Source organism: Malaya genurostris, chromosome 3 (assembly GCF_030247185.1).
Source record: "Malaya genurostris strain Urasoe2022 chromosome 3, Malgen_1.1, whole genome shotgun sequence".
In the NCBI taxonomy this organism is placed as follows: domain Eukaryota; kingdom Metazoa; phylum Arthropoda; class Insecta; order Diptera; family Culicidae; genus Malaya; species Malaya genurostris.
The window spans coordinates 178,811,524-178,836,288 of NC_080572.1; the positions used below are offsets into that span (position 1 = coordinate 178,811,524).

Below are 24,765 nucleotides of genomic sequence, written 5' to 3' on the forward strand. Positions count from 1 at the left end.
AGTTTAGACGTACTAAACAACAAATGCAATAATTTTCAGTTTTCGAGAAATACTGCAGATAAATCACACGTTATAACATCGATACAACGTATTGAGTACATTACAACACCCTTACTAAATACTGTATATGATTCTGATATGAAATTATGCATCTTTTCGTGTAATATTAGAAACTTTAGAACGACTCCGAGATTGTTGCGATATTATATCGTAGACGCTGCACATCAGTAGTGAATTTTAATGTAATATCACAAACGACACCAAGTTCTAAAAATTGTAATATTACACAAAAAGATGCATAAATTCCTATCAGAATCGTATACAGTATTCAGTTAGGCTGATGTTATTTACTCAATACGCTGTTTCGATGTAATAAAGTGTGATTTATTGGCAATGTTTCTCGAAAACAGAAACTAATCGCATTTGATGTTCAGTACGTCTAATTTTTTGCACATCAATTGATAATCACATCGAGATTGTTACAATTCTTTTTTGCTGTGTAGTACTGGGCTCGCCTATGGTTAGACTATATCACGTATGCTGGTTCGTATTATCTAATATTCCTATTTACATCTTTCTATTGTTCTTATTTCATTAGACTCGTAAGAAACTACAAACTTAAAGCACTTGTTAGTTATTTTTCTTTTATGACAACTTGTCTTGGTACATTTTTTCTTATCGCTGTTTAATAAGCATGTATTTAAAAAAAAAATCATATTGCCTAAGTAGCGCGATATGTGCCATAGGATATTGTTTTTCGCGTGCCATCGTAAAGTTATGAATTTAATTACATAGTACTCAGCGTCCATACGATATTTACTTGTAACGAATGTCCAAGGACTTCGACCGACCACTAGGGCTGTGAGTCATCGTTATGAAGAAATGGTTTCAATGATTGTGTTCACCATGCTACTATTACTTCGCTATTTTTGTGCGGAATGCATAAAAGCTTAAGCGAAGTGAATCTCACTTCAATTGCGATAGCATTCCACCATTTATGCTGGGCTGTTTCGCTGTGCACGAACAGGAGAAAATGTGTTTATTCATTATTTCCTTTAAACAGGCAAATCGTGTTGTTTCCAAGTGAAAGCCAAGCGGTCCTGTTCCTTGTAGCGAATCGTGGGGTCGCTGGGACACAGAATAATTTCATTGATATTCAAGTTATTCTCTTTATTGTTTTCATGTAGAACCAAATTATGATGTGGTCGTAGAAGAAATGAATTCAATACTTCGACCTCCTCCTACATAATAATGTGCGATGACTTTCCAAAAGCATGATGTATAGCATTTTGCTTTGTGCTTGAATGAAATAAACACATTTCCCAATGAAATTTGGATAAATTGACAGAAATTTGCAATTTTTTCAGAATTTAAAACAGTTTACCATTCGTTCATCGGCTCCATAATTGCATTGTATTCAAACATTCGGTCATCATTATTTCGGCGATCTGTCAGAAGTTCGGTAATTGTGAGTTGGTATTTTTTTCAAAATTCTTCAGAACAACGGTCTGTGAGAACTCGCATTGTGTAAGTAAAACGAAATGAGGATTGAAGATGACGGAGAAGCTGTGGACCCACCCACGCTAGACGAAATACAAAAATAGGTTGGATAGCTTAAAAATGAAAAGGCCGCTGGGAAGGACGGGATCCGGGCCGAGCTACTTAAAGTTGAAAGCAAACGACTGAACTACGCATTGTATCAAGTGATCGGAATCAGTTCGCATTCACATCTCATCCAAGTCAGTCGATAAAATAAAACCGCTCACGTTCGGGACGGAAGACACCAAGTACAGTATTGTATAGTGAACAATAGAATGATCTCGAAATGAGTGAACCAAACGAACAAAAGCTACTGCCGACACGAAAGAATACAATTATTGTTGACTTCAAGCAGTGCAAAATTCGACCTTCGATACGAAATCTTGAAGGTTTGCTTCACAGAGCAAATGCATCTTGACAGTAAACGTGTGCATTTACTTCAATGCAATAAGACAAATAATGTTGTTTACATCCAGTTTTATGAAGAGTTGGATGCAATTCAATTCGTAAAAGATAAAGACTATCCCAGAAAGTGTGGATGCACTTTGATTTCGCTGTAAATAATTCACAAGCGTAAGATATTCAAATTTTATTCGATATACTGATAATATTAGACTACAGCAACAGAATTTTATTCTCAACATTTGCTACTTAGCCATTGTAGACTAGCGCACCTTCTTGCGAACGTTCCTCATTAAATTCCGTACAGACTTCTTGGCGACAAGTTTTGACACTTTTTTCAAATCTTTTTCGAACTGTTGAATGGTTTCGGCTGCCGAGACATATTTCCTAAGATGTGCCTTCGTTAATGCCCAAAATTCCTCTATTGGTCGAAGTTGTGGGCAATTTGGTGGATTCATGTCTTTTGGGACGAAAGTGACATTTTTGGTAGTATACCATTCTACCGTTGATTTCGAGTAGTGGCAAGAAGCCAGATTCAGCCAGAAGATAACAGGATCCTTTTGGCTTCGAATCATGGGTGGAAGTCGTTATTGTAAACCTTCCTTGATGCATATTTCACTGTTCATTGAAGCGGCGGTGATGAAGGATTTCGAAATCTTACCGCAGCTACAAATTGCTTGCCATACCATAGCTTTCTTTCCAAATTTTTCATCTTCAATCGATGTCTCGGACTGGTTTAACACTTGCCCTTCTCGCACCGAATAATATTGTAGTCCCGGCAAGAATTTGTAATCGAGTTTCACGTAGGTTTCGTCGTCCATGATTATGCAGTTCAAATTTCCAGCAAGAATCATACTGTACAGCTTTCGAACCCTCGGCCTGATCGATGCTTCTTATTTCGGACTACGTTTTTTTTTGTTTCTGCTTCTTATAGGTTCGAAGATTCAAACGTTCTTTAGCACGAAGAACATTTGACTTCGAAGTGCCCACTTTTTTGGTCACATCCCGAACTGAAACCTCCTTCTTTTGCTCGAATGCCTTCAGTATACGTTTATCCAACTGAGGGTTAGCAGGACCTTTTTTTCGACCCGTTTTCGTTTTATTCTCAAAGGTGTTATCCTCACCGAACTTCCTGATTGCATTTCGCACGGCTTTTTAACTTACTCCTTCCATTTTGCTATCTTTCTCAGTGACAGTCCGCGTTCTGTGCACCATTTGTACACAATTTTTCGACGTTGTTCTGCTGAAAGTCCACGCATTTCGGATCAAACTAATGAAAACGAATAAACAACTGCACAAGTGGTTAGAGAAGAGTGTAAACAATAGAACGCAGCCATAAAAATTGACAGATTCTGAACCATTGCGAAATGGAAGCGGTTTTTGGTTGCGTCCATACTTTCTGGGACAATCTTTAATAGCAATGTGCACTATGTGGAACAAGAAAATATTAACTACAACATTTCAGTATATATGGAAGATAGTATTATAGAAGTGCGTGTGCATGATCTTCCCTCAAGCGTCATCGATCCTAATATTCGCAAAACTATGTCTCAATACAGAGAGTCTCTATCGAAAAAGAAAAGTGGAAGAATTGTTTTCCCGGTATTCTAAATGGCCTACGTTTGTTACGCATGCGCTTGAAGAGGCCTATACCTTCTTATGTGACTTTCGGTCAGGATAGAAAAATCCCGTGCAAATCACTTGTTACCTATGACAATCAGATGGCCACATGTCAATAGCCATGTGATAAACTGGACAAGGAGACAACTACACCAAAGGACAATGATGCTTCCTTCACACCAACCCCAAGGAACCCCAGTACACCTGTGACAGTTACCAACAACAGTGAAGCATCCCATTCAACGAAATCATCAGTATCCCCTATAGAATAAAGTACACCAGCTGCAGTTAACATATTACCCTTCAACCAACCAGCAATTGCAAACAATGCACAACAAGGTGCATCTACAGCAATTAGCAACGAACTCAAGACTGGGAACAATAACGAAAACTTGCAGGAGGGAAATGGAAGCTCCTTTCCCCCTATAAAATGGGTGACAACGAGATCCCGTACAAACAAAAAAAAAATTTTTTTTAAATCGGCTCAATCGGCCACGTAAAGCTTGTACACAAATAGGCCTGAATAAAAATATCTTTTAAATAAAAAAAAATGCAAAGAGCCCCATGGGGTTGTTAGAACCATTGATGTGGAACAAGGCAACCAAAATTTCTAATGATTTTTTTCAATTAATCGTCACATTTTTAAATCCGCAAATGCACGAGAGTCTGCTTAGATTGATCTCTATTAGGAACCAACACCAAACACGCGAACCCAGAATATAGACTCTATTGGTCGTGATTTGTTTTTGTTTTATAGCAGACAAAATTACACCAATAGCCCAAATGTATGCAATTATATATTTGCACACGCTTGCAATACGGATATCGATATTGAAGCTTCTCTTCGCCAAGCTTGTGTTCAAGTTTTGTAAGCAAGCAGTTGTTTTTATAGCGTTTCTCTACCATTACTGCCATTATGCGATTTCGGTTGAAGCGAACAATTTTTTCTCATTATTAATCGAGTTCATATTATAAAAATAAGAAATTAATCTTAAGTACTCAAAATTTACCTTGGGGTAGTTGTAAATTTCTCAGGCGAAAACGACATAGCAAGGAATTTTATCCGAACTCACATGACACAAGATCAGAGCCGATCGATTAAAGCTTCAAATCGTTTTATGGCACTTTTCGTTTTGCTGTCTAGCAACAACCAATCTCTAGCATGTTACACGTAGGACTGAAACATTAGCTATAATTTTGCTTATATTTATAGATTCGCGTGCTTCCAACAGCTTCGCTTTTGCATCGATTGACCAATCAGAGCGATGCTTTTCCATTGATATATCCCATATATTTTCATTGATTTTTTGCAGACAAAAAAGGACACTACTAGCTATTAATCAACATTTCAATGATATACAATTAAAAATACATGGCTATGAACATTCAAATCAATACGTAGAAATATTCCTAATCAAATGGTGACATAATATTAATAATTGATACAAAATTGACTGAGCTGTAATTGTTCAAAACCTGACCACATTTCTACGTGTATTTTTCTTGAGTTTCTGATTTGCACTCCTATATAGAAAACAAAAATGTGTTCCATATTAATGTAAACTTATAATGATCATTCCAAAAACAACAACATGAACAGCAACAGTGACGATAAATCAATGGACGAAGGTGCGATAGGTGAACCAATTGTCTCTCAAGGCTCGCTGGAAGGTAAAGAGACTGTCTCCCTCCATAAGAAAAGGGATTCGAAGATTTACCACAAAAATGCTGTGATTTTATTTATAAATAAAATATGTAAGATAAACTGGCTTTACGGATCTTGAGTCTTGAGTGTCAAATTAATAAATGAAAATGGAGCATAATGTTAACATAGTACTCGCACTTAAGCCTCCAGAGACCAGATGTTCTGCAGAATGTCACACATCTCGAGAACTTCACCCAACAGGTGTGTTGAGAATTGATCTTTCCCTAGACTGTGTTGCATTTATTGCATATAACATCATGTTCATCATTTCGTTGGGTGTGACACATAGAAAACCGTCTCCCTATGAAACAACCCAACAAGGATGAAATCGTTGACCGGATGTTATGTCGTTCGATGGATTTCCCGACTGGGCTTCAAACCCCACCGTACCCTACATATTTTATGTCTCATTAAATTCAAACGGATACAAGTTAATGAAATTGTTTTCCGACTCCTACGGTAAATGTTGTACCCAGGCCTCATTTTGATATTTGACTCTTCGACCACCGCACCTCTAATGGTGTGCAATACTCACATGTCTTGGAATCGAACCCGGTCCCCCAAAAATCCTCGGCTACCATTCGCATCACGCGAATTATCCGGTGGTCATGATAAGCAGAAACGAACACAGTAATTTTGTCCGTCGAGAAGAAATTGTTGACAAAGGTTTTATTTAGCTCCGGCTCGTTTTGTGATTATAGCGTCTAGTGGCTATCACTCCGCGATGGTCGGCTAATAGTTCCGCGCCAATAGTGCTCACAGATGAGTCATGGAAACATTCCGACCCGCACCGTAAAGCACCGTAATCCTAAAAAACTGCACTGACTTTGCGTCATTGAATAAAACTGAAATTTGAAACGATTGTGGAGTGATGTTCGGGAGATCTGCGATTATTTTCCGCTAACCACATGCACTAAAAGTGGCCGCTGTTTGTAGTTAGTTAGTTTTTCTCTGCCGATGAAGTGGCATATGTTTTAATATCAAGTGGCAAATAACAAACATGGCAATTGGTGAAGTTTCCCGCACGATCGGATTATTTTGGTTGGTTTGTTATTCGTTAGGGACTGCAGAAAATGTGCATCTTCCTTGTGATTTTTTGGATTCAATCAACATAACTGACGGTGTTTTGAGCCGGGATGGATCAATAACTCACGACGGCATCCGGTACGAAGCAGTAAATTTTGCGATGGTTAATTACAGTTATGACGCGAGTGGAAAAAAAATCGATGCACCAGACTATATCCGGGGATGTGTCTGTCAGGTGAAAAGTTGCGTGTGGTTGTGTTGTCCGAAACAGTTCATTGTCTATGGGAATCGTTATCAGTCGTGTCAGATTGCAGCTTCCCAAATCCTGGTCAATACGGAGCTCAACGACGGACGCATTGTGGAAATCGATCTGATGTCGAAAGCTAATTTTTTCAAATCACTTCGAAGTGAAGCTTGCGAAGATCTGTCCAATGCTCACCGGGAAGAATGGAACATGAACTTGGTGCGCTGTTATTCTTTGAGCCGGACGAGCTTCTTATTGTAACACTTTTCATTTGTGTTTTCAGACAGGTTACGTGAATTCTCTGGGTCAAGCAAGAATCTTGCAACATGAGTACTGTTTACTTGCCGGAGAGGACGGAGAGTTGGCCGAATTGTACTACTGTCCAGTGAGTCAGGGTGATGAAGATAAATCGAAAGAGCTGTCTATTTATTCAACTGTTGGTAATGATTGATGACTATTAGTTTTTCACAACATTTTCCTTGATATTTAAAAAACTTATACTGCTACTGGAACGTTTCACTAATGCTAGCGTAATTTAAAAGATAATAGTTCAGTGCAGAGCAAATTTAACGTTTATTTTACTTGAGTGGCAAATCCAACGTTACTACTTCTATCAAGTTGAACTGCTAAATTGTACAAACAGCGCTGGTTTTGAGATCTGTTTTGATGATTTAGTTATTCCACAGATAACAGATACACAGGCTCACATACGAATTGTGTGCAAAATTTGCTCAAGCAGCGTGGCGAACACTTGCAGATGTCACCACGATCGACAAGAGGTGCCAACACGATTTGGGTGCCGCATTCACATAAGCCATTATTTTGGATGCAACATTCACTTCACGCTAGAGCTTTGTTTTGCTGTTGGTTAAAATTGCAAGTTTATTTTCGTTTTATTCCAATCGAATTCCGGAAACTGCTGCTTCCAAAAATGGGAATTGAAAACCGGTGTAGTTGAGGTTAAGAAATCAACTAACAACTTGAAATCCGAAAAGCTTCAAACCAGTTTGGATGATTTTATATGTTTTTGTTTTACCAAAGATATGTGACGGATTGGAACTGTGAATACTCATAACTTTATAATACCGGAACAAGTAGTTGGATCCGCATTAATTTGATTGTAACAGTTCGGCTGAAAAGTTCGTATCGTTTAATAGAACCGCACATTTTTTTGCCAAAATTTGTTTTTATTATTCAACATAATTGCCATCAGAGGCGATACAGCGATTATAGCGATCTTCCAACTTTTCGATACCATTTTTGTAGTACGATTTGTCCTTTGCCTCAAAATAGGCCTCAGTTTCAGCGATTACCTCTTCATTGCTTATAAATTTTTTACCAGCGAGCATTCTTTTGAGGTCTGAGAACAGGAAAAAGTCACTGGGGGCCAAATCTGGAGAATACGGTGGATGAGGGAGCAATTCGAAGCCCAATTCGTTCATGGTTTTCATCGACTTGTGACACGGTGCATTGTCTTGATGAAACAAAACTTTTTTCTTCTTCAAATGAGGCCGTTTTTTTTAAAATTTCGTCCTTCAAACGCTCTAATAACGCTATATAATTGTCATTGTTGATATTTTTTCCCTTTTCAAGGTAGTCGATGAAAATTATACCATGCGAATCCCAAAATACAGACGCCATAACCTTACCGGCCGATTGTTGAGTCTTTCCACGCTTTGGGTTCGGTTCATCGCATGCAGTCCACTCAGCTGACTGTCGATTGGACTCCGGAGTGAAGTGATGGAGCCATGTTTCTTCCATTGTTATATATCGACGAAAAAAATTGGTTTTATTTCGATATAACAGCTCCAAACACTGCTCAGAATCATCAATTCGTTGTTGTTTTTGATCGATTGTGAGCTCACGCGACACCCATTTTGCACAAAGCTTTCTCATATCCAAATATTCGTGAATAATATGTCCAACACCATCCTTTGATATCTTTAGGGTGTCAGCTATCTCGATCAACTACACTTTATGGTCATTGAAAATCATTTTGTGAATTTTTTCACGTTTTCATCGGTAACAACCTCTTTTGGACGTCCACTGCGTTCATCGTCTTCGGTGCTCATATGTTGCTTCGCCCGGTGCAGAGTCTGGATAACACTCATCAAGCCATATTTTGGTATCGGCGGCACTTTTTTTCATCAAAAAGTAGTGTTTCATCAACACACGAAATTCCTTTCTTTCCGTTTTTTCACAATAACAAAAGTAGCTTCACTCAAAATGCAATATCTCACAAACTAATAATCAGACAGCTGTCAAATTTATACACGTATTTTTTGAAGGTTGGTACTAACTGAAAATGGTATGGATTTAATTCTAGTGGCGCCCTCTCATAGAAACGATACGAACTTTTCAGCCGATCTGTTAAATGGGGGAGGGGATCATACTTTCTTTTCAAAGATTTGGAGTTTCTACACAAAGGAAATTGATAGACATTATTTTCAGTTTAGTATTTCTTTTGAGTCAAGCCTTACATTTGAGAAGGGCCTAAGCGTTATATATGCTAAAACATATATCAAAAGGTTTATAAAGTTTAGGTAAACAAATCAAATAGAACATAAAAATTTGTGCAGTAGGAACCAACATTATTACTAATTTATTTTTTTCTATCTGAATATCATATTTCTTTATGTAAACTCGATTTATAAGCATTTGGGAAATTAGTTGCTATTAATATCAAATTTTATTATATTGTAAACTTATAATGAAATTGTTTTTACGTTTCGTCTTTGACTCATCAGTGCGTATCCGCTTTATATTAAAATGCTAGCGCAACCTGGGAATACAAAAGTAAGCGTTTTCCTTTTGAAATGACCAAAATCTGTACGGTCAGGTAGCCGAAACCTGTTTCATCCGAGACGATTTAGTTCGATTTTAGTGTCATCTCGAAAAAAATTCTTTTATATCGACTCTCTGGGACTTAAATGTTTTTTCTTGTTTTTTTTTCCACGAGCTGAGCAAATGTCTGTGTGTGTGTATGAGGGTATGTGTGTATGTGTGTGACAAATATTGTCACTCACTTTTCTCGGAGATGGCTCAACCGATTTTCACAGAGGGTATAGCCGGATTTTCATACAAAAACTGCCCCCAAACAGAACAAAAATTGATATACGCTGTTTGGAAGGGTTTATATTGGAGATGATTTTCCCAAAATTTTAACCCTTTAACTTCCATATTGGTGGAGTTAGGGTGGTTCTTCTGATTTTCAAAAAATTGAAAAAAATCAGGAATATTTAAGGAATTATGGGAAACCTCTCTGATTTTTTTCAAAATTTTTCAAAATGTATTTCATGTGAAAAAAAATGTTCAAAATTTTCGAATTTTTTTTTAATCGCACTTACAATTTTGGTACCACTCTAGATTTTACATCAAAAATAAATCATTTATGAGTACATTACGCTGTATTTTTTCAGATTTTTAAAATATGTGGACGGGTATTATATCGGACTTTAAAAAAATAATTCATTTGGAAAAGCATGCGTCTCCATCAAATTGTCATCATCCGATGAAGGCGCATGGTGCTTAGTTCTAAAATCATATATCACATGCCCTTAGAACTAAATACCATGCGTTTCCATCTACAACTCAGGGCTTGAGTATTGACAAGCTCAGGGCTTGAGTATTGACGTAATTAATAATGATAAAAGAACTTTATTCCTTATGTTATTTACACACGCCCCCATGCCTGGCTCGATTCACCAAACAATGATGTAGAGAACGCATTAGTGAACATGTGTGCCAGCAGACGGTTGCAATCCGTTTCTAACTTCAACATCTTGCGGGATAATCTGGAGGATTCGAGTTTAGCTATTAGTAGTCCTAAGAAATACTATAAACCAGATAGAATTCAAGTCGAAGCGCCTGCAGCAAGTCCCGAAGACACAAAAAGAACGTTTTAATTCGCATCGTCGATTTTCTATACAAACAACATGTTCTTTTAAACTTAATATTTTCAGTTTTTTTTATATTTCCAGAAGAGGACCCCTTTATTAAACAGTATTAACTGTGTGTATTAACTAAGAATGAATGATTAACTGAGCTATGTATAAAAATTGAATTTCAAACGCTTTCGCAAATATAGTTAATCGAATTAACTTGCAGTTAGTGGACTTTTTCTGGTGTTTCGTGGAGTACTTTTCTCACGTATCAGCTCAAGTCCTTTCATTATGTATTTAGAAGTCGTCTTCATACAGCTCAGACTATGACCATTCTTTGCCTCCATTTGATCGATCCACCTTGCTCGCTATGCTTCTCTTTTTCCTGAGCCTTCTGCATCACATTTAAGAACCATTTTCAAATGTTTGCTGTCTGTTATTCTGTTATTCTTCTGTTATTTGGATCTCCAAGCAGCTGTTGAAAACCTTGGTTTATACACCGTTGATTAATTTCTTATGGTGACGTACTACTTTTCTTGTATCCTTATCCGCAGTCATAAATGAATGAATACACGAATTCATGAACCTCCACGATATCGTCGCCACGCACCATTATTCGAGTTGGAAGATGTTATATTTTAAAACCTTTCCCTCTCATACATTTTGTTTCGACGGATTTACTGTGAGTCCGATCTCAGTTTGATTAATCCGTCTTTATGAGCTTAAGTCTTCAGTTTTTTTTAGTTTGACTTTAGCTGCCTTATTGAGCAGTTTCAGGCAACTTGGCGTATGAATAGCCAAGTGATACAGAACGTCGACGAGCATTTTATCTTAAAACTGATAGTTTTTTAGATTTCACTTGGTTTCGATTTTTTTTAAATTGTCCTTAAGAATTTTTACTAAATATAGTTGTTATTTGATTTGAATACAATAAATGTGAATTAATGTAAGATGACTTATCAGCTCATTAATAAAAACTTTAAACCGTATATTAAAACCTAAATATTTGTCAATTCATTAATTCTGATTCATGTTTCTCTCACCTATCCTTTTTTATGAAAATTCTTTCTCAAGCCCTGAACTCAAGTTGTAGATGGAAACGCATGGTATTTAGTTCTAAGGGCATGTGATATATGATTTAAGAACTAAATACCATGCATCTCCATCGGATGATGTCAATTTGATGGAGACGCATGCTTTTCCGAATGACTATTTTTTTTAAAGTCCGATATTATACCCGTCCACATTTTTTAAAAACCTAAAAATCATACAGCGTAATGTACTCATAAATGATTTAGTTTTGATGTAAAATCTAGAGTGGTACAAAAATTGTAAGTGCGAGTTAAAAAAAATCGAAAATTTTGAACATTTTTTTCACATGATATACATTTTGAAAAATTTTGAAAAAAATCAGAGAGGTTTCCCATAATTCCTAAAATATTCCTGATTTTTTTCAATTTTTTTAATAAGAGGCTTTTGAAAAAATTAAATAAAATGAAAATCAGAAGAACCACCCTAACTCCACCAATATGGCAGTTAAAGGGTTAAAATTTTGGGAAAATCATCTCCAATATAAACCCTTTCAAACAGTGTATATCACTTTTTGTTCTGTTTGGGAGAAGTTTTGGAATGAAAACCCGGCTATACCCTTTAGATTCAAATGAAAGGTCTCACGGTTCATACAAAGTTCCTGAAGTTCATTTGGATCCGACTTCCGGTTCCGGAATTCCAGGGTGATATGCACCAAAAATGTGAAAATAATGCCACTCAATTTTCTCAGAGATGGCCAAACCGATTTTCTCAAACCTATATTCAAATGAAAGGTTTTATGGTCCCATACAAAGTTCCTAAATATCATTTAGATTCGAATTCTGATTTCAGAATTACAGGATGATATGCACCAAAAATGTGAAATTAATATCACTTAATTTCCTCGAAGATAATTGGACCAAGTTTCACAAACTTATATTCAAATTAAAGATCTCATGGTTCCAAACAAAGTTCCGGAATTTTATATGTATCCAACATGATATCGTGATATGCACCAAAAATATGGAAATAGTGCATTAAAAATGTGAATATTATGTCACTCACTGTTCTCGGAGATGGCAGAACCGATTTTCACAAACTTAGATTCATATAAAAGGTCTTATGGTCCCACACAAAGTTCCGGAAATTCATTTGAATCCAACTTCCGGTTCCGGAATTACAATGTGATATGCATAAAAAATAAGAAAATAATGCACCACACATGTACAAATAACGTCACTCACTCTTTTCGGAGATGGAAGTTCTTAAGATGCCATAAGAATATCCCAATTTTCATTCGGATCAAACCCCTGGTTCCGGAGATAGGGTGCTCAGTATGAAAACGTCAATTTCAGGAATACTTTGTTCACAAGCTACCTCTTTATATTGGCTAGTGATTTTCTCTAGTTTGCAGCCCATGAGACTCTGTAACCAAATAAACCATTGATAGCCCCATAAATGATTTGCTGAATTTTATCCAAGTCCGACTACCGGTACATTTTTTTCGTCATAGAGAACCGTAAATAAGTTTGTAGGTCATGTTAGTGTATGGTTGAATGAACCAAATGTCTCTATGTCGATATCCAGCTTTCGGTTCTGGAAGTACCGGCAATAATAAAAAAAAATATAAAGAGTGAGCTCACTTTACTTTCTCACATATGATTGAATAGATTTTCACTAACTTAAATTCAAATGTAGTGTATCAATGTAGTAGTATTATGCAACAGAAATCTTCAAAACTACTTTCTGAACTTTTTTAAATTATAGTATTTCGGGGAATTTCTGTTGTAATACACAAGAGAAAATGGAAATGAGAAAGGCATCATAACACCACTAGGTAGATTGAAACAGGTATTTTAGATTAGCATCACGATTTTCTTACAAAAGCAACGCAAATGTCAAGCTTGGTTTGAGAAAGGATGTCAAATATGTGACATTAACGCTGAAACATGCTTTTGTGAACTACTCGAATCAATCTGGATAAATTGGTGTCCAAAATGAACCGAAATTATTATCAGAAATTATTGTGCTCTTTGTCACCCCCAAAGCCAAATATATTTTAATGATACTGTTAAGATGAAAGAGAAAGGGATCATCACACCACTAGGTGGATTAAGAATAGGTTATTCCCCTTGAAATTACCAAAATCTGTCCGGCTAGCTAGCCGAATCCAGTTTCGTCCAAGATATCAGATCAGACATTACACTTCGGTGAAATAGCAAAAAAGTGTTTTCCAAACAGGTTTTGACTTTCTCATAAAGAAAAGGCTTACGTATTCACTGTGAAAACCGACTTTTGAGCCGAGGCCTGGAGAACCGAGTGTCATATATCATTCGGATCAGTTCGTCAAGATCAGCAAATGTCTGTGGTGAGCGTGTGTGATAAATATTGTCTCTCTATTTTATCGAAGAAGGTTGACCGGTTTTCACAACCTTAAATTAAAATGGAATCTATTGTAATCCCTTACAAGGTTTCGGAGTTTCATCCGGATCCGATTTATAGTTCCGAAATTAAAGCGTGAAAGCAAAGTCTTAACATTACATTCCTTTTGTGGAATTTATCCTTTCTATATCAACCGACTTCGCAGGCTACGATACTACTGATCCACCCAGGTCGGGTCTCGAAAATACAACAACTGGCTTGTAAGACCAGCGCCCTATGCATTAAAAAGCCAATCTGAGCAAGAATCAGGTTCAGGAAATATAGGGTGCTTAGAGTGACATTATAAGTAACCATATGATGAGTAGTGTTGGTGATTGTCGATAATTTGGCAGAAAGCGGCTCGATATTTTTCTACATTGTATACAACATTTTTCAATCTGGTAGACGATGCTACAAGAGCTCGCTGCCTCTCAATGCATGAACAGTGACAAAATTTTTCTACATTTCTTCGCTCCACTTCATACTCTGAGTATTTCACGGGTCTTAAAGAATATATACACGGGAAAAATTCCGATTCTAGAAATGAGCAAAACGAGCTATGACTTGGGGAAAATAATATATTTTCATGTTATTATAATACACCATGATTAAAACTTTTCGGATCATGATCCATTTGGACTGATTTCGCTGAAATTTAAACGTAACGCACTTAACGTTGTTAAGTACCGGTGATCATCATCCGAAACGGTGCGACCTAGGCTTTTGGTATATTTGACAAAAAGCAAAGTCCTGGCATTACATTCCTTTTGTGGAATTTGGCCTTTCTGTTTCAACAGACTTTGCAGCCGATTCTTAGTGTACAGAATCATTGCATGGCTAGTACTATGGATCCTACTGACACTAAGAATTCTTCCGGGTCGGGGCTCGAACATACGACAACTGGCTTGTAAGACCAGCGCCCTATGCACTGAACCACCAACCCGGGCAATATTTGACAAAGTAAATTATTTTCAATAGTTCTAAAACTTTGCCGAAGAAAAAAATTTTCTATCTCTTCATAAAAAAAAGTTATGGTTATATTTTTTGTCAAAGTAGGCCATGTACAATTAGGGATAGAATCAAATTACGCGGTATATATTTGTAAATAATTTCTTCAAAGCATTAAAAGAACGGTTTGGCAGCTACCGATTTATGTCCACGTTTGTATTGATTCGAAGCACTGTGCGTCGAAAATGACGATACCAAAAACTGTAACAAATCTACTAAGTTGGGCTCATTTCCGGAAGTACGGGAAATAGTTCAAATTCATATGTGGTATGTAAACCCGATCAGATGGTAATAACAGAATTATAACAACTGAAGCAATTTATTTCAGAAATATTTTGTAACAAATTTTGAAATATTTTTGGCTGGTAAGCTGTTAAAATAACAAAAATCATAACAAAAACGACTCTAGCGGAAACAAAATCGTAACAGATTTTGAAACGTTTGTATCACAATTATTATTGAATTTGATATGACTACAGAAGTCCGAAAGCAGAAATTTCTAACAATAGTTGCAATAAATTAGATAGCAAATTTAACACAAAGGAACTATTACAGTAAACTTTTAGCATCGTTCTAATCCAAAATTTTCGAATGATTTTTTTTTATTAAATGAATAGTTTATTAAGTGATCTGGTTTCTTTATTTAGTTCTTTGAAATTTTGATCATTATATTTCGATTTGAAGCAACGGAAGAACTCATTTTTTCCAATTAATGAACTTTATCATGAGTCTTGCAAATGAAAATTAAATAACATAACTGATTTTGTTATTATATTGTTATAATAAGTTTTAATTTTCAACTGTTTTCGTTTGTTAAGTATCTCAAAATAACACAAATTGTTACAAAATATCAACTGTTGATATACTTGTGTTATGATTTTGTTATGTGCATCTGATCGAGAATTAAGCAGTATTAGCAGTACTTTCGACCCGTTATGCAAAAAGTAATATAAATTCTGCGCTACACCGTAGTTCATAAGAATTTTTGAAAGATATAAAAAAAATATTTTTTAGGTTTTAGTTTTAGAACAAAGAGTTAAAATGGCAAATTCATTATGAAAAATGTTCCTTTTGACCATGGAGAATACTTATGCAATATTTGTGCCAAATAAAAAAAAATCGAAAACGAAATTAAAAAAAAATCGTAACTTTCGGTGGAACCGCTCTGTTCAAAATCTCTTCAAATGCATTTGTTGATTTCTGTACATTTATTTACAGACAAATTCAGCAAATTATTAAGGCCAGAGAACAGTGGGTTTTGCAATCTCCCAAGTTTTGAATCTCCCTTCCTGACTCCCTCAATCCCCTTTGGGTCTGTGTGTTTAGCAACCTTCTTAAGAAGATTTTATTTTCTCCTCTCCTCTTCTTTTCCCGGGCACTACCAGGAAATTAAAGCGAATGAAATGGCGGTCGCATTGAAACTGGTTGTGTTTTACAGAAAAAGTATAATACTTTCTTTTTATCGCGACAACATATATGTTTTCATGTAAAAGCAAAGCCTTGGTATTACATTCCTGTAGTGGAATTTGACTTTCTGTTCCAATAGACTTCGCTGCCGATTCAGAGTGTACAGAACCATTCCATGGCTAGTGCTACGATTCTACTAACACTACGAATCCTTCCAGGTCGGGGCTCGAACACACGACAACTGGTTTGTAAGACCAGCGCCCTATGCATTGAACTGCCAACCCGGGACTAATCGTATTATTCATCAAAATCGATATTGTACCCTTCAAAGTACTCTCCATTGGCTGCAACACGCTTATGTCAACGATGATCCAATCTACGAAACATTTGTTATATTAAATTCTCGGCATGGCCATCGGAGCCATCTGCGAATTTTACATAATCTCATCTCGGGTGCTGAAACACGTTCCACGGAGCGGTTTCTTGAGTCGACCGAATAGGGAAAAGTCGGAAGGAGCCAAATCAGGTGAATTCGGTGGTTACTGAATGGTTTTCGTATCGTTTTTAACCAAATGTTCACGGATTACAATGGCATTGTGTGACAGTGCGTTATCGTGGTGCAAGATCCACGAGTTGTTTGCCCGTAAATCTTGTCTTTTTCGGCGAATTGCTTCACGAAAACGTTTCATAACGCCCAAGTAATACTCCTTGTTGATGTTGATGAAATCCTTGTATTCAATGAAAACTGTGAGTATCGCCTTATTTTTCTTCTGAAAACGATTTGGTTGTTTTTTTACCACTCTTTCTCCGGTTTTTGCATAATGGCACCGTTCCAGATCCGGTCATAATAAAAGGTCACCTTTTTGGAACCAAACGAAGAAAAGCTGGCGCTTCTGGGGGCATTCTTCTTGGCTAGTTTGTCGACATTTCTTGGTGTGGGGGGGGGGGGTGGGGTTGGGTGCAGTTCAAGGGGGGTGGGTGTTCAATGGGGGGTGGGGGTTCAAGAGAGGGGTGGTTCAAGAGGTGGGGAAGGCGAAAAAATTTGAAGAGTATGTCAAGTGTAGCATTTTTGACTTTGTCTTGAAGTAAGGTTATGAAACGTGATGGGAAAACACATGAAAAAACATCCTAATTAACCAGAAGAACCGAGCATCCCCTCCGCCAGTAATCGCTCACACGTCGTATCGTCGAATCGTTTTGTTTTTTCTTTGTTCCATGCTATTAAATTAAATGTTTGCCGTTAAAACGTCATATTTTAGTATCGATAAACCGTTATCATTCTGGAACTCCGCAATCAATTAGCCAATACGAACGGTTATCGATATTCAAAAGTGTGAAAGAACCATGTTAGTTTTATTTGTATTCACATCCTCCAGTTATGCCGGTGACATTACCCACCCACCTTTTTTCGCAGCAGGAATGCAATAAAAGCAAAGTTTTGTCAGTAAAATTATTCAACAACAAACACACCATGGAAAAATGCATTGAATCTTTATGTGGTTACCTAATATATGATCTATCACGTAGTTTGCATTTCGTAGTTAATGCTGTCAGTTTCGATTCGCATTCGGCAACAATCGTACTTTGGTTTCCTAGATTCGTTTGCTTGTATTTTAGTGTGTCGTTTCGGAACAATGCACACCAACGTGTCCCGGGCATGTTGCTGCCAGACGAATGAATGGATATGAACAAATCAAGCCCAGTATTCTAGCCCCGCTCGAAGGGGGCTTATCTTGGTGAGTTGCTCACATTCAAAGGCGGACTAGGTCTCCATCGCATTACAGCCGTTCGCGTTGTATTTTCCAGTTCAAATACAGCCACGCACTGTTGAAGTCAATTTTCGTCTAAGTGGTTTGAGTTACACCGTAGGGCTGTCACCCCCATTGTTGTTCTGTCGGGTTGATATTTGGAGAAAATTTCGTGCCGGGGGGCCACAATCGATCACTTACAATAAAGACGATGGCGAAAACGGTCGGTTGCGGTTCGTCGTGAATCGCGTTCCGGCAGTGTTGTAAACATAAACCGTCGGCGCTTGCGTTTCGGATACGCAAAGTGTTAATAAATAAACATCCTCGTCCGATTCGCAGTTGGTAGCCGCTGTTCCGATGCCGTAAAGATGATTGTCCGCAGGTGCGAAAGCAATTAGGTTCCCTTAAAAGGAGGAGTTCTAAGAGCTGACGCGTGTTAATGTGCGATTACCCCTATTAGCCGCCCGGCGGGCGTTGGCCGATATTTTTGGATCAAAATTTGGAATTATATTTCGTCGGGTGGGTGGACGGGACGGGAGTAAATGTTTGGTTTACGCGACGTGCTTTGCGGGTAGAAGTAGAACGATTTTTGAGTGGAACGGTCGCATTGTGTGGAACTTACTAAGTGCGATGACGAATGGTTTGTGCTTATCAGTTGGTCTCTTCGGTTTAGTCATATCAGTCGCTTGGGCTGATAGCGTTGGTCAACTGCCTTGTGAGTTTCGTGATTCCGTGAATATAAGCAGTGGGACAAGGGACTCCCAGCAGAATTTTCTGTACGGTGGTCTCAAGTACACATCCGAACATTACGCTCTGATAAACTATGATTACGTGAGCTTCGATGAAGTGGTGGCAGTTCCGCCTTATTATAGAGGATGCATTTGTCAACTTACCAATTGTGTTCGGCTTTGCTGTCCGGTGGGCAAATGGTTTTCCAGCGATGGTGAAAAAACAACATGCAACAATACCGGTAGCGATTTGCCATTTAAGGTGTGGGCAAACGTTAGCTCCGGCGATGGTGCACGTGTTGCAAATCTAGTAGACGCACCGAACTTCGGATTTGTACATCAAAAACCGTGTCCTGGAGTGCTTCCTGGGGAATTAGAAGAATGGTATTTGGATGAAGTAAGTCTGTTATTGGAAAAAAATAGGCAGATGGATTACTAATACTGTGAATTCCATTTCTTAGCATGGAACAATACAAATAATGGAAGACATTAGCATCCTGCAAGAGGAATACTGCTTGGCAATTTCAGACTTTGTTAGTACAGCCATTCCGTACTTCTGTCCGCTGATCGAGCAAGGGAAAGTGTCATATTCTATCGGTAGGTTCATTTGGTTAATGATTATACTGTTCAAGTATTGATGGATTGATTGAGAGAAGAACTTCCGAACTGTATCGTGGTAGCCGCCATATTCACGCTTCGTTCTCAGTTCCAACCCAAATCCGTACATTTGAAAGCAGTTGTGCTCAAAAATGGGTTGAATTTAGCTTAAAGCGAGAGGGCCAGTAGTTTTCCCATTGACGAAAATGTTTGTGAAATTAGACTGTTTGCACGCGAATACGAAGAAGTATATACGGCCTCTAGTAACAACAAGTGTTGGACTAACATCCCTTCCCATTTCTTAGACGATCTACGTTCGGGTCTGGCCGTTGCCGGAACTGAACAATAAAGTCTGGGGTTACCAGAAGATGTACATCGAAGGATGATTTACCAGTCCCAGGTCGGATCATCTAGAAATTCTCTGTGCAATTTCAGCTAATCCCGATCAGTAATGGGTGGTCGCTCAAGCTGCTAGTTGACCGATATTAGCAAAAACTATAAGTGTTGGATAAGAAAAAGTTTTTGTTAGAAAATTTGCTTTCACTTAGAAATATTTATACAAAATAGCAGATGGCAGAGCTAATTTCAACAAACTTAGAGTCTAAAGATTTGTGATTTAGTCTTTGTTGAGACGTAAAACCGTCTTGAGCTAGTTTTAAATATGATCAGTATATAACGAGGACAACAGATAGCAAAATTGCCATGAGGACGCAATTATGTAATGAATACTTCGGTACCATTTTCGCGGTTTTCATCACATAATTGCGTTCACATGTCAATTTTTCAATCCGTTTTCCCCGTCAGATACTGATTATATTTAAACTTAGACTCGTTTGAATGGTCATTGATCAAGTTTGAATATCAATTGGCTGTGACTTCTGGTTCCGGAGATATAATGATATAAGTGATGAAACCGACAAAACTCGTTGTTTTCTTTGCGCTCAATTTTATCGAAGATGGCTGAACTGATTTAAACAAGATTAGGCTCGTTTGAAAGCTAATATTTAGCCATTGACTAAGTTATGTAACCAAATAAACGTGTATTTCACTCCTCTCAATTTTCGGCCGATTTCAACAAACTCAGTGGATTAACCTCGTTTAAGACTAAAGAGAATATCACATGGCAAACATTTATAGTTTTGGAGCTACAATCGTTGAAGTGGGTTAGGTCACTTTAACGATTGTATCTCCAAAACTAGAAATGTTTGCCATGTGATATTCTATTTAGTCTTAAACGAGGTATTTATTTTTTTCATCCGTATAAATATTTCAGATAGTGACCTATGATCACGTTCAAATGTATTATTGCTGATACTTGTGATCTGACAAGTGTTTTAAAATATATGACATAAAAATCCAAAAATGAACCGCAATTAGTGTCAGGCCAAGTAGGTCTCGATTAATTTTTACAAAATTTTAGCGATATGCATTATTTTTATTGACAAAAGAAACCTGTTTTAATCATCCTAGTGGTGTAATGATCTATTATATATCACAGCGCAATTAATCGAAACACTACAAATTGAAAAAGTTCGGAAACCAGTTTGGAAGGTCATTTTTTTTGCATTGTAACCATTTTAAAAATTTTGACCGGTACTTCCGAAAACGAAAACTGAGGGCAGGTATGAAACTGCGCTTTTCTTTGAATTAGGATAAAATGAACAGGAAGTAACGAACCATTGCTGTGAATATTGTCAATATCACTTATTCGGAGAAAAATATATGATTATCATAATAAATTATTGAAAACAAAATAAATTCTTGTATAGATGCCGCTCTGCATGTGAGTCGCCATTTGTTGTTAATTAATTCGAAGTGGCTAAGGCAAAAAGTTTGTGGTTCTTGATTAAAAAAATAAACAAATGCGGTGAATGTATTTTGGTTATTCGTTAATCATTTTCCCAGAATGCAGGATCGAAAATTGAGAAAAAAAGGCTGTTAGATAGTGTCAGGGACATAACAGGATGACCTGACTACGAATAAAGCTGACGTACTTTTTCCATACTTCCGAATATCGATAATCGTACGTACTAGTTGATTGATAGTGTGAATTTTGCAAACTTCTAATGCTTTACATGAAGAATTCTAACAATATAAGGAGAAGCAAAAAATTACAGTATTGTGTAGGAGACTGGACTGCAATGTTTAATTCATAAATTCATTTAAATGAGAAGTAACAAATCGTTTGTGGCCATCTAGGATTTCTAAATTAAAGTTAGTGATTAATATAACATTAACTTCAATAACTTACTTGTCAAACTCGTCTCGAAAATACATAGCGATTTGAAAGAATATCTACCAACTGAAAGACGCCATCTTGGATTTCAGGAAAAAAGGCAAAAAGTTTCGATAGTTTCATTTAAAAATTCTTGAAAAATAGTGAAATATGATTCATTCATAACCAAAGCGTTTTTACACACAATTGAAATGAAATAAATCAATCAATAATATATGTTATGTTGTAACAAAGAATGAACAGTTTGGCTACAGGCGAGAAAATGAATTATAAGAGCATAAAAAGCAAAGTCCTGGCATTACATTTCTTGTGTGGAATTTGGCCTTTCTGTTTTAACAGACTTCGCAGCCGATTCTTAGTGTACAGAATCATTGCCTACTGACACTAAGAATCCTTCCAGGTCGGGGAACGAACATACGACAACTGGTTTGTAAGACCAGCGTCCTATGCATTGAACCGCCAACCCGGGACAAGAGCATGCTGGTTGTTAATTGAATGACTAAATTAACTATCGTTTCTATGGTTCGGTTTTGCACGATACGCTTTGTGCGATGATTCTTTCAAGTCGGTTAGAATTTTGCGCACCTTATTTTGGAACTGAATTTCACCTTAGTGTTCGTTCATACCAAACATTTTAGAAATTGCTGAACATATTTCCAATGGTGTAGAAAAATAAATCTTGCTGCGTTAAATACATCAAGAGATATTCGCGATTGAGTTCTATCCATTTTTGTATATTCACGTCAAAAATAAAAGTTTGTGCTGACCTTCTCTTCATGGCTGCTTCTAAATTTCCGGGTGACCGCAGATTTCGCATTACATTGGCCTTCCTTTTATATTGGGTAGGATTCTGCATACCGTAAATTTAAATAATTAATGACTGTGTTTTATACTAACTTCACTAGAGACAGCTGAGTAAAATTAACATGAGTATATTTTTGATTTGTTCAGTTTTAGATGTGATCGATAGATAAATTTGGTTTTCAATTAATTAAGTTTATACCAATCAGTTGACTGCATAGCAATAAAAATTATTTCGTTATATCTAGTACAAAATTACAAGTTGATAACTAATTAAAACATGGAAATTTTGTTTTCAATAGATGGGTTTCAGAGCGAATCGATAACTAATTATGTTGTGAATGTTTTGTATTCGTTGTTTGGTAATAAATCGTTTACCTAGTGATTTGTGACTGAGAAAGCCGTCAATACTTATCTTCCAGTCGGTACGAACATCATATTTGGTAATAACATCAAACTGAAAACAAGTTATGTTATAAATCCGAGAAAATCTACATCATGTGAAAATTTCAATGTGCTTTCACTGAGAGCAAAATTAGTTTTCAGTTTGATGTCACAGAGCATCAAATTGAGTTTACGTTTTGATCTCACACTCTACTCGGGATTGCGATTGAAGTAATGGAAAGAGCCTCAGAGTCTCAAATTACGCTGTTTCTGATCGAAGATGTCCAATATCGACTGTAGTCCTGGAAAATCAGAATCTCAGAGCGTTTTTTTGTAGTTCCAGTTACAGCTTGTTATTGCAAATATTAATAAAATAAGTGCTGTAGGAGAATCCGCTACTATTAAAAAAGTAAATTTGTTTTTAATGTTAATTCCAACTAATAAAATTCCTTTCAGGAATTATTTTATCTATTCCGTTCCTGCTGGCCACACTGATCATCTACACCTGCATACCGGAACTCAGAAACATACACGGCAAATCGCTAATATGCTACATCCTGGCGCTGACCTTTGCCTACGTAATGCTTCTGTTGATAAACTTTCAAACATCCTTCATTCCGTGCAATGTGATGGGCTATATGTTGTACTACTCCGTCCTGGTTAGTTTCTTTTGGCTCAACGTGATGTGCTTCGACATATTTTGGACCTTCAGCAGTGGGGTCGTCATTAAGAATGAACAAAAACGATTCCTACATTATGCACTGTACGCTTTCGGGAGTCCAACGGTGATTTTGGTGGTCGCACTTCTCTTCGATCACACTGAGCTGATTACTGAGGAGTACAGGCCTCGGTTCGGAGAGTATGGTTGTTTTATTTTTCGTGAGTAAAAAATTGAAAAATATTTTTTTTTACAATTATATATATCTTTTATTTTTCCAGGGGAAAAGTTAATAGAATTTTTGTACTTCTACCTGCCGCTACTAATTTTGGTTATGGCTAACCTGTACTTTTTCGTGGTAACCGCAATTCGCATCATCAGAATTCAACGCGCAACGGATGTTGCTCTTCGGAACGGTTCGAGGCGACACAGCAAGTTCGAAAAGGATCGACACAGATTCAGCCTCTATCTGCGCTTGTTCATCGTAATGGGCGTAACGTGGTCATTCGAAATCGCTTCCTGGGCCATCGGCAGCAGTGATTGGTTCTTCTACGTATCGGATGTGTGCAACTGTTTGCTGGGTGTGATTATCTTTTTTCTATTCGTTTGGAAGCAGAAGGTCAGACAGCTGGTAGCGAAAAGGTATTTAGTACTTTGACCGACAGGGTTAGTAGCAAATCTCAGCGGTTTTATTTTCTGTGCTTGATAGAATAGGCAACCAACAGGAACTTAGACGAGTGAAGTCAAGATCCGCAAATACGGTTTCATCGACCGGAGGTACCAAGTTTACCAGTATTCAGGATTCGGTGGACTCACAGCAGGCCGTGACTGCTTAAGGGAAGCGCTTCAATGGATTCGGTACGATTTTCAGTTCGTATTACTCGAAGGCATTTACAATTTTGTGCCGAGGCACATTAAAGGTATTGCAACGCACTCATGAATTTATTATATTGGAGCTCGCATAACAAATGAAGATGACTTTTTTATAGACACACGGTATATTCGTGAGGAAAGCTTTATATGAAATAAATTGTCTATGCAGAAGTTAGTGTTTAAAAAATAAGACTTTTTATTCTTCTCAGAAAAGCATTGATAATTTCGTGAATAATTTATTTATTTATTTATTTATTGTTTCCTAAGAGTTTAATATCACGATACGAACAATTTGATCTATTATCAACAAAGAAACATGGAGACGGGTACAGCGTGTTGGATAGGTCGATGCCTTTTACTCGGCCTACCTGAGTTCGATTCCCAACCCTCTATAATCGAAACTAAAAACAGTGTCAAGAAAACTTTCTAGTCGGTGAGTTATGGAAAGAGATGGATCA

The 24,765-nt window shown here is 37.1% G+C and overlaps 1 protein-coding gene across 3 annotated transcripts; it reads left to right on the plus strand.

Annotated features, from left to right (window-relative positions):
- Window positions 1–6,043: 6,043 nt before the first annotated feature.
- Window positions 6,044–24,468, plus strand: LOC131438484 (G-protein coupled receptor Mth2-like). 3 transcript variants are annotated; one of them, XM_058608544.1, is made up of 5 exons: window positions 6,044–6,755; window positions 6,820–6,976; window positions 23,233–23,655; window positions 23,716–24,076; window positions 24,144–24,468. In XM_058608544.1, the coding sequence occupies exons 1-5, from the start codon at window positions 6,267–6,269 to the stop codon at window positions 24,268–24,270; spliced, it is 1,557 nt and encodes a 518-aa protein (XP_058464527.1). In that variant the 5' UTR covers window positions 6,044–6,266; the 3' UTR covers window positions 24,271–24,468. The 3 variants fall into 3 exon arrangements, with proteins under 3 accessions (XP_058464527.1, XP_058464529.1, XP_058464528.1); XM_058608546.1 differs by having other exon boundaries at window positions 24,149–24,468; XM_058608545.1 differs by lacking the exons at window positions 6,044–6,755; window positions 6,820–6,976 and adding exons at window positions 18,023–19,155; window positions 19,220–19,355.
- The last annotated feature ends 297 nt before the right edge of the window (window positions 24,469–24,765 follow it).